General features: G+C 31.8%; 2 protein-coding genes across 2 annotated transcripts; one reads left to right on the top strand and one right to left on the bottom strand.

Annotated features, from left to right (window-relative positions):
* Positions 1-1,957: 1,957 nt before the first annotated feature.
* On the top strand, positions 1,958-5,027 carry LOC145093976 (beta-1,3-galactosyltransferase 7-like). Its single transcript, XM_079032230.1, has 11 exons — positions 1,958-2,202; positions 2,391-2,481; positions 2,580-2,626; positions 2,814-3,034; positions 3,175-3,238; positions 3,540-3,612; positions 3,708-3,828; positions 3,912-3,999; positions 4,095-4,220; positions 4,428-4,537; positions 4,624-5,027. Exons 1-11 carry the CDS (start codon positions 2,105-2,107, stop codon positions 4,776-4,778), a joined length of 1,194 nt encoding a protein of 397 aa, XP_078888356.1. The 5' UTR covers positions 1,958-2,104; the 3' UTR covers positions 4,779-5,027.
* BGAL10 (beta-galactosidase 10) lies at positions 4,859-13,651 on the bottom strand. Its single transcript, XM_079032229.1, has 19 exons — positions 13,352-13,651; positions 12,071-12,166; positions 11,568-11,680; positions 11,407-11,473; positions 11,174-11,266; positions 10,743-10,886; positions 10,246-10,334; positions 10,038-10,143; positions 9,451-9,538; positions 8,957-9,075; positions 8,304-8,468; positions 7,945-8,153; positions 7,757-7,866; positions 7,559-7,668; positions 7,367-7,474; positions 6,751-6,861; positions 6,272-6,480; positions 5,541-5,853; positions 4,859-5,169 (listed from the first exon to the last, which is right to left on the bottom strand). The coding sequence occupies exons 1-19, from the start codon at positions 13,532-13,534 to the stop codon at positions 5,059-5,061; spliced, it is 2,544 nt and encodes an 847-aa protein (XP_078888355.1). The 5' UTR covers positions 13,535-13,651; the 3' UTR covers positions 4,859-5,058.
* Between the last annotated feature and the right edge of the window lie 1,331 nt (positions 13,652-14,982).

Here is a 14,982-nt window from a genome sequence, read left to right as displayed (position 1 = left end):
GAAAGTTGAAGGTTTTTTCGTAAAAAAAAAACGCAAAGTTGAGGGTTTTTCGGAAAAAATGAAAAAATATTTTCAGGCAAAAAACAAAGTTGAGATTTAATCCAAAAAAAAAAAACACAAATACAAGGTATTTTATGAGTTTAACCCTATTGTAAATTGTATTTATGTAGAAATGAGCAAATGATGCAATATTGAAATACTTCATAAACACTCTACAATAATCTAATTACATATTCAAACTCTATCTTCTTCTTTTAAAACTTTTGGAAGCAAAAAATTCCTAATACAAAAAGTACTTGAGGTAACTTTGAGAAAGTTTAGCTTTTATGTATTATGTCATTTTCCGTCTTTCAGAATATTATAATTACATTTATCAAACTTATACACAATAAAAATTACAGTTTCCGGCTATTAACTATTAGTTATAAAGGCAACTATTAGGTAATTTTGTGTAACATACCTAGATTTAAAGATATTGGGTATGGGCTCGGACGTTTGAGATCCTATACGACATGTCATAATGACGTTATAACACCATGAACACCGCCCCACCTTCATGTTATGGCAAACGGCGTTGGCGTCATAACATATTGAAATACGAGTACTCTCTCTCTCTCTCTCTCTATATATATATATATATATATATATATATATATATATATATATATATATATATATATACTTTTGACTCGTCAAATCCCAATAGAAATATATATGTTCTACATGACCCTCACGAACACCAAAACATATACTATAATTTACGATCATACTATATATCTAATAAAACTATTGGGAAAATGACACATATAACCCACAAACTTTTTAAGGTTGACCTATTTAGTCCCTTATGTTATTTTCGTGTCTTCTAAGGGAGAGAATAAAGTTGATTTTGTCGGGTCCAATATGTCCTTTTTGGGAAAACAAAGGGGTAACCCGGTTACCCCTTATGCCAGCTCACTAACTTTTATATTTTAACATTTAAAAAAATAAAAAGGGCTCACAAAATCTCTCTGTGTGTGTGTGAACACCATGTTATAATATGGGAACACCACCTTCACTTCAGATTATAACATGTTGGAATGTGAGATGACAATGTTCGGATGTTATACATCATGTTCAACGGGCCCATACCTTACCTTGTAGTCTAAAGCTTAGTTGTGTATCCATAGTGTAGCCAAGCTCTCAAAAACCAAAAAACTAATTTGCAATGTACGTGCCATGGGCAAAACCAGGAAGAAAATAATTTCTTAAACAACTAATACACGTCTGCATTGCATAATACATATACGACGAAACGTAAACAATGTAATAAATTTTGAAACACACATAAATAACGTAAAGTTCATGTTGATCTAAGAGCATCCACAATGGGGAGTTTAATGGAAGAGTTGAATAAGGTGTCATTCCTACTTGTCATTCAATGGATACAACTCCACCATTGTGAAATGCCACCTTGACATTCAATGGATTTGGAGTTCAATGGTCATTGAACTTTTCAATAAGAAAAAAGAAAGTATTTAAATCTTTAAATAAATATATTTTTTAATATGTTCCATTGAACTTGTAGAGTTTAATCCATTATGGGATAAAAATGAATAGAATTGTATGGAATAGTAGATGATGATGTGGCACTCCACTGAACTCTATAGAGTTTAATTCATTATGGATGCCCTAATATGAATTTCAAGTTGTTAATATGTATTTGATCTTATACAATATGAATATCACATATATTCCAATATTCCATGTTATTAAATATGAATTTCATGTTATAAAACGAAAACTTAACATAATTAATCATTCTATAACGTTAAAACCGCATCAATATTTTGTAATTATTTACAATAAAAAAAATTTTAAAAAATAAAACCCCACACGTTATTTGCATGGCAATATCTATTTGTTACTCCGTATTTTCTAAAATTCGATTTTATAGAACATGAACAAATATTGTGTGCAAAGCCATGATTTTGCGAGAATCAGTCACCACAAAAATGGATTCATTCACGATGCAGATCGAAACATTTATGCGTAATCATCTCACACACACGAAACTTTTCATAGTTCGATCTGTTTCTTCCACTTCGCGCGGGAAACGAAGAAGATGAAGAACACGCGATGCACTGGACGCAAAGTGTCACCCAAATGGATACTCATTTTCAGCACCTTCAGCTTTGCATTCGGCATGTTCTTCACCAACAGGTCTGTTTACAGATCATCAATCAATAACTGAAATCGAGGTTTCTTAATGACTTTGCACATCCCACTTGATCATATGCGATCAATTGTTTGATTGATTTTCTCAAATCAGAAGCCTGGAGTGTCTGAGTTAGTCGCATTTGATCACGAATCAGAACTGAAATTGGGGGTTATTGTGATGATGATTGTAGGGTGTGGGCTCCGCTTGATTCCGATGGGAAGGTTATGCGGCGACGTGAACAGGAAATCAAAATTATTTCCGATGATTGCATAACAAATAAGGTTAAACTGTTCTTCAAAAACACCTACATTATGAAATTGGATTTTATCGTTCTCTTCATCAACATTTTTCTGATGGGATTTCGATGGGTTTGATTCAGGATTCTGATATACTCGGAGCAATTCACAAATCTGATGAAGCAATCCGGTGAATACTTCCAATCTTCCATATCAATACACTCTTTGCATACATGATTTTCTATCAATCTATATTTCATTCTATATATTGATTACTGAACGCTTTACATACTGAAAAATGAAACATGATTGCATGTTCTTTACAAATATATCGATCTAATGGTAAAGACTAAAGCCTAATGTATCATTAATTGGAGGGCTATCAGATCACTTGGAAACTCGCTTTCAAAGCTGCGAATGGAGCTTCCTATTGCTGAAAGTTCACCTGAGAAACTTAACCATGGAAGTTTACAAGCAAACAAAACTGTTTCTGAAAAAGACTCAAGAAGGAAAAAAGCATTTGTGGTTATTGGGATTAATACTGCTTTTAGTAGCAGAAGAAGGCGTGATTCAGTTAGAGAAACATGGATGCCTAGGGGTACCTTTGTCATTTAGATGATTGTTGATCAAATTTTATGCATTTTAAAGTGCATTATCTCAAAACATCATTTATATAATTGCTTACCATATATTGTGTTGTGAGATTGTATTAACATATAAATCTTTGTTCTTGACTAGGTGAAAAGTTAATTCAGCTCGAGAAGGAAAAGGGTATTGTTGTCCGTTTCATAATTGGTCATAGGTGATGCGATCTTTCATTTCTTTTTCAGTGTATGTTTGTGTTTGATAATTGGTCAAATAATCTCTCCAACATATTTGCAAAAAGTCTCTTTCTTTAGCAATATATATTCTGTAAAATACCTCAAACTACACTTAGAAAAGGAAATTAAAAACGATAACTTTTGATCAACTTTTAGATAATTCTTTAAAAATGCTTTAAAAAGAGAGTAGTTTACAAAAATAAACGAATTTGAATCTGTTTAAGAACGATGGTTTGCTTGCAAAAAGACAAAATGACCAAACTAACCTTCCATTTTTTGTAGTGCAACATCTAAAAGCATTTTGGATCGAGCCATAGATTCTGAGGAATCACAACATAAAGACTTTCTGAGGCTTGTAAGATCAAACACACATATATTTACTCTATTTTTTTTACCCTTGAGATCAATCAATATCTGATTTTATTTTTTTATTATTATCAATCACCTCAGAAACATGTTGAAGGGTATCACGAATTAACAGCCAAAACAAGAACATTCTTTGCCACTGCATACGCCAATTGGGATGCAAAATTTTATGTCAAAGTGGACGACGATGTTCATGTCAATTTGGGTATATTATATATATATTTAAAAAAAAAAATCTTTTTGGGATTTTTCAAAAGCTAAAATTACTTATTTGCCCTTTATGATCAGGCATGTTAGCTTCAACCCTCCATAGGCATCAAACTAAGCCTAGAGTCTATATGGGCTGCATGAAATCTGGTCCTGTTCTTTCTCAAAAGTAACATCTCCATTCTTTTACTATGAATTGCAATTTTTTTAACAATGAAATACAGAAATTGTTACAAAGGGTATATTTGACTTTTTGTTATTTAGGAATGTTAAGTACCATGAACCAGAATATTGGAAATTTGGAGAGGAAGGAAATAGATATTTTCGGCATGCTACTGGACAAATTTATGCTATTTCAAGCGATCTTGCTGCATATATCTCCACAAATCAGTAATTATTCTTAAGCTATTTACTTTCTTATTTAAAAAAAATGACTACATACTTTTTTGAAAACAAAATAAAAAAAAAACAATTTTTTTTTCTTAAAAAGTTAGAACTTGATAGGGAAAAACCTCTCGTTCCTAATTTCTTATTTTAAATCGTTCTTTCTGTATCAAGTAAAAAAAACACTGATATACAGTTTATCTGACTTATCAGGGAAATACTGCATAAGTATGCAAACGAAGATGTGTCACTCGGTGCTTGGTTTATTGGTCTTGATGTAGAGCACATTGATGATCGGAACATGTGTTGTGGGACCCCTCCCGGTGCATATCATCCTAAATTTTTTTTTTATCAAAAAGTCAACATTTTGACTTTTCAAGTGTCGAAATTAATTGACTTTATTATACAGAGTGCGAGTGGAAAGCAGACACGGGCAATGTGTGCATTGCTTCATTCGATTGGAGTTGCAGTGGTATTTGCAAATCGGTAGAAAGAATGAAACAAGTTCACAAAAAATGTGGCGAAAATCGTGCCATTTTTGGAACAACCAATTTTGAAGCTTGATTGGTTATAAGTTTAAAAGATGTTTTCGCCCAAAATATAGAAAACCCTTAAAAAACCATCACAAGAAAGAGAAAAGTATATGGTTAAGTTTTATTCTCATAGAATATGAAAATGAATATAAGGCCTCCCAAGATTTTTCTTGTAGAGTTTTAAGAACATATGTCAAGATTTTGAAAAAAAACAAAACATGTTTAAACTCTAGTCCTATGTAGAAAACAACTCATAGTGATATAAAACATTTAATCAAAAGTATTTAAGATTGATGTAAAAATGGTTGGATTCAACTGCATGTTGCTTGTACTGCAAGTTTCTTCGTTGTTCCGGGGCAAAGTTCGGTCTTGAAATTCTCTTTGGTTAATTCTATGATGCATGCGGTCTTGTTTAAGCATCGCTGTATAAACAATGGAATGGAATCACGTAAGGAATGGAATTTGTCAAATGAGTTTAAATATTTTTTGTTTATTGTAAATGTAGATAATTGAAAGTTTTGTTTTTTTTACTTCAAATTTAATATATAATGAGGGTATTTTGGTCTTTTCATAAAAAGGAGAATGGAAATGAATTCGTTCCACCTTCCCCTTAGAAACGTTGAAATCGAAACATATAATTTTGAAGAATCCCGATGGAATTGAATTCTATCCATTTGGCAACTAAACACATGCCATGGAATGAAATCACAAATTCCGATTCCGTAAAAAATTGCAAAACACACACGACCAAACATTGAAATATTAGTCTATAATGGATTGGAAAAGCAATTACCTTTTCAACAATGAAAGTGGAATCGGGATCATGGCAATCGCCAACAGAATAGGAATCACAAGTCCCCGTAGGAGTTCCATAGCTAGCAAACTTGAAAGCCGAAATGTGCATGTTCATTGGGCATTTGATTTCCAAACTTGCAATGTTTTTTTGCAAGTTGGTGGAAAAAGAAGGGTGATCTTCAGATACATGAGCACAAAGACTTGTTAATTTTCGTCTTGAAAACCTAATTTGAGTAGGGTCTCCACCTTTCTCCTCAAATATCACCAAAACATTACCCGATGGCTTGAACCAAGATCTTGGAACATGATACCTAGTTTGTATTAATGCATAATGACAATGTCATTAGAGATGATCTTTTCATCATGTCTAACCACTTACGATTAAATGCAAGAAATAGCAATTTACAACATTGTACTTTGAAAACTCTTCACTTTGAAAAGTTTTATCAAATTATAGGACAAAATGAAAGTACATTGCTATTTAATTTTATCACAACATTGTACTCTGAAAAGTTTTCCAAATTATACTATTTTACTCTCATATCTTTTCTTACTAGGATATTATACTTTGAAAAATATACCTAATTATGGCATTACTTGGTATTTAGATGACATTGCTATAATTAGAAAGATTTCTTAAATTACGATATTGTAATAAGAAAAATGAACATAGGATGCTAAAATAATTTTAATCCTTATTATGTGATGGGTAGAAGGAGAGATTTTTACCATCTTTGGCTCGGTTGTCCACACCCCATATTGCATTTATCAGGGTTAAACTTGCCTCTATAGTCACAAGTTTTAACACATTTATCATTTGGAGCTTTACGAGGCCAATATCTTCCAATTTGCTCCCCATTTAGCCATGCCAACCCCTTTCCCATGTGAACCATATCAAGCCCAATGGGCTCGTTTCCCTGTGGGGGGTCCACAATAGCCTACAAGATTTAATAATTACTCATTCATTCTTAAAAAAACAATATTTCGTAACAAAATGAGACTTAAAAATGCTCAAAAGTTAAAACCATGGTGGAAGTTATTGGTAACCAAAGCCCACAATTTAAGGCTTAATAGAAGGGGCTCATGATTCTCACATGGCTAAAACAAATGAAGTAAATATAAATAGAATATAAAATATCATATGAAAATGTATTTTACAAGTAATAATAACAATATAAAGTATAAAAGTCCCCCTTTGAGTTACATACCTTATACCATGTCAATGGTTGTTTTTTTGGTGGTGTTGAGACTGAGGTCCAATTTGTGTGTTTTGAGCCATCAACATCATATAGACCAAGATGCTCTCCTTCTACCCCAATCTATAAAAAGCCAAAATATTGAGGTGGTTTTTTGGTACGATGGAATTGGGGAAGGAATGGAATGGGCAACTCTTGTAGGAATGTGATTCCTTCAATTTTGTTAATTTTCATTATTTAGTTAGGGGGTGTTTCTCTTCCATTGCATTATGGATGGAAAATTGCAATATAACCTCATTTGGATTCTAATGAGCTTTTAATATGTTTTAACTTTTTGGTTCATTGAAATAAAAAGTTCACGCTATCCAAGCCCGCCTCATTCCATTACCTTGTCAATTCCATTCTTTTGTTAATTCTATTCCATCCAAACCAAATAGACACTTAAAGAGTCAAACATAGTACTTTCCATATCCAAATTCGACATAGGTTTTCAAATTCTTCCATTTTCCAAAAGTTCTTATTTAAATTAAATACCATTGAGGATTATTTTACTAACTTTTATACATCCTATAAAATCGAAAAATTTGACCAATAAAAGTCAAACATAAACGGATAAAGAAGAGAGCACCTTGTAGGTCCATGTGGTGTTAGACAAGTCAACAATTCCACTCTTCAAACCTTTAATTTTCACACTCGTTAATCCCGCTCCAACCCATTCATAAAATGACCCTGCATTCTATTAAACGGGACCCACAAATCAATCACATAAATATTTCTTTTCATTGAATATAAACAACACATAAAATAAAAAGCAACTCACTTGAAGGCCTACAGTCATGCTTAAAATAGCAATTTCATTATTCCCCGCCTTCAATGAAACCGAACTCTTAAACTTAAAGGGCGAAACCGTACCATTTCCCGATCCACTAGCTGCAAAATATAAAAAACAATATAATGAGCAAAAAAAAAAGTCAAATCATGGTTTGACTTTTTCAATAATGTATCTTGACCATAGAACCTTGAAGTATGCCGTTGACAAAGGCATGAAGAGCATGCCCCTTTGACTCGATCAACAACGTTGGTTTGTTTCCCTTCTTTAGAAATTCTTCGTTCTCATCAACATTTAATCTACAACGGTCATGGAGGGTATTTTAGTCATTTGACACATAGTTAATTTTATTAAGTGCTTTTGAATTAGAGACAAACCTAGTTGTATACCAAAGGTAATCGGTTGTATCTTTGGTTGTATTGATATGATCCACAAAACCATTTTTAGTAAAATCGGCTTCTCCCCAAATCCCTGGTTTTTCCACATATATTTCCCAACTAAGTGGTTTCAAATCTTTATGTGGTGAAGCTGATGAAGGTTGCAATTGCTCTGGGATCATTTCAATGGTGGAAGTTTGAGATCCAACCTATTTGCAAGAAATAGCAATGTACTTTCAATGATTTGTTTTTTTATAGCATCCTACTTTTATATATTTGGGTAGATTTTTCAAAGTAGAATGCTTTAATAGGAAAAGGATGAAAGTAGGATGCTTTTATAAACAAATAAATGAAGTTACCTTTGCAGTGTTGTAGACTACATTTTTGCAATCTGGAAGAATGCTGACTGACCATGCTGGAAGTGTATATGAAGCATTCCGAAATTGTACTGTTTTTTCATTTTTGTCATCTAAGTTTGCAATAAAGGCAGAACAAGTCCCTGATTCATCTTCATAGACATCAGCCTAATAAAAAGAAAAAAGTCGCATCAAATATGATAAGATAGTAAGAAATTGGGGATTCTTGTGAATTAAATCTGAAAGTTTAAGGTTCAAAACATGAATTACTAGATTTACAAACGAAAATTTATAAAATTATGTATAGGAGCTTTCTTTTTTACTAGATGCAGAAAGAAAGAACCACTTTATTGAGAAAGAAGGCTTTCCCCATAAAAGTCCTAACTTTTTACAAATTTACCCTTATGTTGCTTAGTTTTTTCATTCCATTTCCCCAAGTGTGTCGTTATATTCTCAAGTATTATATAACGTATAAACATCATTAATCTAGACAACACTTATTGAGAAAAAAGGAATACGGAAAGATTAGCAGAAGCATCAATATGTTGTAATAGTGAGAAAGGGCAAATAGGTAATTTTAGCTTTGGAAAATAAAAACATTGTGATTTTCATGAGATGAGTGAGCATGAATGAAAAAAGGGATGATAAAAATCCACCTCTTGTTGAGAACCAAGATGAACCAAAGTCGGTTTATTGTTCAATAATGCTTGTTCACACAACTTTATAGCTCTATGAAGCTCCTTAAGATGCCCATATTTTGGATACCTTGGTAACCCTAAATCCATCCAAAAAAAATATTTAGAACTTATTCAGAAACTTTATAAAGTGAAAATCACATAAAATAGGAATGTAATCTTTATCTTACTCATAATAGTAAAATACTTACATTTCTTTACTGATAATAGCAATCTCAAGTATTATACTTGCATTCTTTACCAATAATAGCAATCTAAACTTTTTAAATGTAATTTGTTTTTTGCCCATAATAACAACTACTTAAATTGCTTGACCTATAATCACAACATACTTATAAAGTACATTTTGCATATTACTATATTAATAATGAAATGTAAGTAGGTTGCTATTATCAAGAAAAAAGCATAACAACATTCCAATTATAGATTGAAAAAAAAAAGATTAATGGGCTAACCATATTCATCAATTGGTGCATCATAATCATAACTTGTGGTGATAAATGGTCCACCAGAAGTACGCCCAAAATTCGTCCCACCATGATACTAAAAAAAAAAGTTAAAACAATAAACTTAAGAGTAAATTACATGAATGGTCCCTATGGTTTGGGGTACTTTGCACGTTTGGTCCCTAACTTATTTTTTTAATTTGGAAGGTCCCTACTGTTTGTTTTTGTTGCGTGCTTGGTCCCTGTCTTATCTAAAAAGACTATTTTGCCCTTGATTTTTTAATTTATTTAAATAAGGTGGGGTAGTAAGGAAGGTAATGTGAGGTGGAAGTGGGGTTGGAGGTGTGTTTATTTAAATAAATTAAAAACTCAAGGGAAAAATAGTCTTTTTAAGTAAGACAGGGACCAAGCTGCAATCAAAACAAACAGTAGGGACCTTCCGAGTTAAAAAATAAATCAGGGACCAAACGTGCAAATTACCCCAAATCATAGGGATCATTCGTGTAATTTACTCTAAACTTAACACATGGAGAAATGACAAATGCTATATATTTATAACATTTATAAAAAGAAAAAAAAGAAAAAGAAAAGAATACCATATAATAATTATGAACACTTCCTCCTTTTTGGAAAAATCGAGCAACAGAATAAGCAACATCTTCAGCTGGCCTATGAGGATCTCTTCCTCCAAATGTCTTAAACCTATCACACAAATATATAAGTAATTTTGTTATTATTGGTAAAATAATATATAAATATCTTGCTATTATTGGTAAAAAAAAAATGTAAGGGTAGAAAACATACCATCCAGGCCAATTCTCAGTCCAGATTTTGGGCATTGTTGAGTAGCTTGGTTTGAAATCATCACAATAAAATGAATTGCATGTATTAATCTGTAATAAAAATATTACAAACAAGTCTTTTTAATCATTATTAGCTAAATTGATCAAATATAATAATCCAGTGCTTAAATCGATAAAATGGTAAAAGTGTGATGTATTTTGCCCTTTCTGAAAACCGGATAACTAAACCAACAACAACAACAACAAAAAAAATGGTGTTTTGCATAATTATTTATTCAAATAATCATTTCCACAAGCTTTACTACAAAATAGAATCATTTTTATTACATGTTGAATCATGACTACTTTCGGGTCATATGCACAAAAGGCCAATTGTTATAGTAAAATGGTGAACTGCCAATTTTGGTCCCTAAGGTAATGATTTTCTTTAAGTTTGGTCCAAAAAAGAATCTTTTTTTTTTCGTTTTTGGTCCCTATTTTCATGTTTGAAATCCTCACCACAGGATCTGGAGCATCCCATTGTTGACACATAATCCAAGGTACACCTGTATTTTGTGAAAGAGCCATTTTAGCTGCCCATTGAGTATATGATTTGCCTCCTTCACCATATGCAGCTTCATAGTATCCATACTCATTTTCAACCTATAAAATATTAAATCACATCACAGGTGGATATTATATTATTATTGTATCACTTCATGACATATTCACGAATGATGTTAAAAGTTTTGCAAATTGTTATATCTTTCTGATATGTGTGTGTTAGAAGATTGTATAAATGTTAAATGTCTTTTATAAGCAAACGAAACCAGAGTTGCTTGAAACTTTGTGGTATGCTAAAACCAATTTCAAGATGATTGATTTTTAAGAAACAGTAAAAAAGATTAAACAATTAAAAATAATAATAATAATAATAAAGTTTTACTTACCTGAGCTAAGATGATGGGACCTCCTTGTGAAGCAAAAAACTTTTCTTTTTTCATCATATTCACAATCAGTGTTGTGAAGTTCTGCATGTAATGCTGCATTTTACACAAGTCATATGTGTTTACATTGCTGTTTCTTGCATTCAACCAAAAAATGAATGTAAAAATGACCAATCTACCCCTAATTTCAAATCACAATAATCACTTTAGATGATAATATTAACCGTTTTTCTCACCTTAAAAGGTTCATTGTCAGTTCTGAAAACTGTCCCTGGCACATAATGCAACCAAACAGGTATACCACTGTATAGGAATTATATAAAAAAAAAAAAAAAATTAAATCATTATACTAAACATATGAATAATTAAATTTAGAAGTAAATTGTCATTGACTTGCCCAAAGTTCCATTCTGCAGCAACAAATGGCCCAATTCTGAGAATCAAAAGCATGCCAGCATCTTGAACTATCTTCACAAATTTTGCTAAATCATATCTTCCACCAAAATAGTACTAAAAAAAACCTCATCAAGAAAAACATAAAAATAAAATAAATAATCAATTAGTCACCATTTTGGAACAAAACAAGACTATGTTTCTTTTTGATTTGATACAGAAAGTAAGGGAAATACCATTAAGTCCTAACTATGTTTCTTTTTCCTACGTGCCATTGATATTTAAGTATTTGATTCATTCACTTAAAAACTAAAAGGCGATTTGACCTTTTTACCCCTTATTTTTCTTAAGTGAATGAATAAAAAACGTAAGTGGAATTACAATTACCACCTCCCATTATTTTCTCAAATATATATATAAACATCATTTATCCATACAACACTTTATTCAGATATCTATTGTTTGAAAAGTCAAATGAAAGATCTATTTATAAAATAAGACACTCACATTGCCTGGTGAAGGTTCATGTCCATTCCAAAATACATACGTCTCAATCACATCTATGCCTCCTTCTTTTGCTGTTTTCACCAATCCAGGCCACATCTATCACAAAAAAAAAAAAAAAAGTCATGTGCTTATGTCAAATTAATCAAAAATAAAGTAAATTTGTCATTTTTGGTGAGAATTGTATTGTTTTGGAGAATTTGATATAAAGATGTTAACTTTCCATATCACACAATGCAAACTAAGGCTATGTTTTGCAGACTAGTTGATAGCTGAAAAACTAGCTGGTAGCTAAAAAGCTAGATCCTAGATTATAAGCTAGCTTACAAAAAATGACGTTTGGTAAAAATTAGCAGATAAGCTAGCTGAAAAATATATAAAAAGACATTTAAAAGTATATGTTTTTTTATAATTAATTAAGGTTATATTCGGAAAATTTTGAAAAAGCTCCTGAAATGCTAGTTTAAGTAGCTTTTTAATAAGCTAGCTTATAAGCTACTATTTGGTTTGCCAAACATGTCAATTTTAAAAAAGCTTGAAAAATAAGCTAGCTTATCAGCTAGCCTAAATTATTTTAATATTTTATTCACGAAGGGGTAACAAGTTGCCCATTGTTATAATTGGGTAGATAGAATTTTTAAAACCTTGTCCTAATAACAAAGAATTTGAATGTAACATGTTGTAAAATACAAAGAAATGAATGTATAATGCTACAATATAAAAAATATACCTGAAAGTAAATTGATATATATATATATAATTTTTTTTTTGCATTTAGCCCTTATTTCCTCTTATGCCTAAAGATGAACACTTCATATAAGTAGCCTAATAACCTCGGGATAACTTGAAAAGTGTTCAAAAAAAGTTATAGATTTATATCATGTCTCCAGTAAAACGAAGAAATAAAGATTAATAAACTAGCTTTAAACCCTTATTAATAGCATTATGGTTAATTGGTTATTATGTTCACTTTCCTATAGCAGTAATATTTCAAACAAATCAAACAATTTCATTACTTTCCATTATTTCCTCACAATATAGTACTATTACCATTTTTAGATTTTTAGCCAAATTAACCCTAACAATATACATTTCCTTAATACACTGTTTCATTTCAGTAATAAACATTAGTAGTATTTCAGATGATAATAATTCAAGAGTATCCTAACTCAAATAAGCAAAATAAATAAAATCAAGAAACCCAAATACATTTAAGCTAAAATCCAAGATCTTTCTTGAAAATTAAACTAAAATCATAACTTTGAAATTAGTGGGTAGTCTTACAGCAGGAACACTACGAGGGTAGTGAATAGCAGCTGAGATAAGAAGCTTTCTTTCACCATCGACGAAAAGCGACCGACTATCGTAACTCACATTGCTAGCTGCTTCTGCAAATGGCGAAATGTAAAAGCACAGAAAACAGCTGAAGAAGATGAATACAACCAGAGTACAAGAAGTGGAAGCCATTGATGAAAGCTTCCCTCTTCTACTTCTTCTGTTTCGCTTAAAGCTTAAAGCTTTTTACATGGGTTTATGTAATCGAAAGATCTGATACACCCTCACATGTTACTGTCCTTTTTTTTTATATAATAATAATTCTCCTGTTTTCCTCATTTGAGGATAAAATTAGAATAAAGAAAAGAAAATTTGGGATATAGGGACACGTATCTTGATCTGACAAGCTACGATAAAGTGGGGTCCGAAGAACAGACCAAAGGGCAACTGCATTTATCGCCATTTACTGTGTTTTTGTGTGAGAGAGAGGGAAATGGGGAGGATTTGGGTATTCTCAGATTCGCAAGCGGATTCGTGGGATACAGAAAGATTATTTAAAGAAACAGCTCATTTTGTTTTCAGAGATTGAATCCATGACGGTGGTCGTCAGAGTTCTTTGCTGATTTTGTGGGAAAGATTTAGGAAAAAAAATACTTATATATTCTTTGGTTATTGATAATTGTACTACACATTTTATTGTTTGATGATTGTATGTACTTGAAGAAGTTGTCAAAAAAAAATCTATTCAAGTATTGTTTTATTATTTTGTATTTTTGTTATCCTATAATTCTTTTGGTTTAGTAAAAATATAGATGATTTCTAAAATTTTTCCGATGCAAATTTTTGATTTGCATGAATATTCACGGTTTAAATTTTTTTGTGGATTTGGTCCATAGGTTTAACTATGCACTCTATGAGGGCATTTTTATTTTGGGATAATGACTTGAAATGGTAGCGAACTTTCGATTTTTTTCCATATTTAGTCACTAAATTTTTTTTCGTTATCTATTTGCCACTGAACTATTGAAACTGTTCACATTTTACCCTTATGACCAGTTGTTACCGGTTTTAAGAGTAAAATGTAAACAGTTTCAATAGTTCAGTGTCAAATAGATAATGAAAAAAAGTTTAGTGACTAAAAGTGAACAAAATCGAAAGTCCGTTTCCCTCTAAAAAAGTTCAATGACTAAATGTGTAACATCCTGTTCTGGATAGTTTTGTGATTTAAGGCTTGTGGGCCTTAATCCGAGTATGAGAAGGTTTCGAGGCTTTGAAAGAGAAAGGTTTAGGCCCTTTTGGGATGTGGGTGAGGTAGGTTGTGTGATAAAAGAGTTCGGTTTGTGTTTTAGAGCCCAAATGTATTGCTAAAGGTGTTGGTTCGGGCTTTTCATGAATATTGGATCTGAGTTCGAGTGAGCTTCAGGAGGAATAAAGTTGATAGAAGTGTAGGGCTTCTCGTTACCTTTTCATGGATATAAGTATCATCGGAAACGGATTTATAACAAAGAAGTTATGGCATTTAGAAGTTTTGTGGTTTCAGGCTTAGCCGAGTACGCTGGGCGTACACAAAGCATACACTGGGCGTACTAGTGAAGAAGGAAGTACGCTGGACGTACTTTGGAGTACGTTGGGCGTACTGA

Source organism: Lactuca serriola, chromosome 3 (assembly GCF_051521515.1).
Source record: "Lactuca serriola cultivar US96UC23 chromosome 3, Lser_US96UC23_V15, whole genome shotgun sequence".
Lineage (NCBI taxonomy): Eukaryota > Viridiplantae > Streptophyta > Magnoliopsida > Asterales > Asteraceae > Lactuca > Lactuca serriola.
This window is presented reverse-complemented; position numbering and strand designations above follow the sequence as displayed.

Excerpts from the sequence above, each read along its gene's own strand:
- LOC145093976 (XM_079032230.1), top strand. The coding sequence starts at position 2,105 with ATGAAGAACACGCGATGCACTGGACGCAAAGTGTCACCCAAATGGATA. Across the intron at positions 2,203-2,390 it reads GGCATGTTCTTCACCAACAG|GGTGTGGGCTCCGCTTGATT; the intron begins GTCTGTTTACAG and ends TGATGATTGTAG. Across the intron at positions 3,035-3,174 it reads AGAAACATGGATGCCTAGGG|GTGAAAAGTTAATTCAGCTC; the intron begins GTACCTTTGTCA and ends GTTCTTGACTAG.
- BGAL10 (XM_079032229.1), bottom strand. The coding sequence starts at position 13,534 with ATGGCTTCCACTTCTTGTACTCTGGTTGTATTCATCTTCTTCAGCTGT. Across the intron at positions 9,076-9,450 it reads TGCACCAATTGATGAATATG|GGTTACCAAGGTATCCAAAA; the intron begins GTTAGCCCATTA and ends GGATGGATTTAG. Across the intron at positions 8,154-8,303 it reads TAGTCTACAACACTGCAAAG|GTTGGATCTCAAACTTCCAC; the intron begins GTAACTTCATTT and ends TCTTGCAAATAG.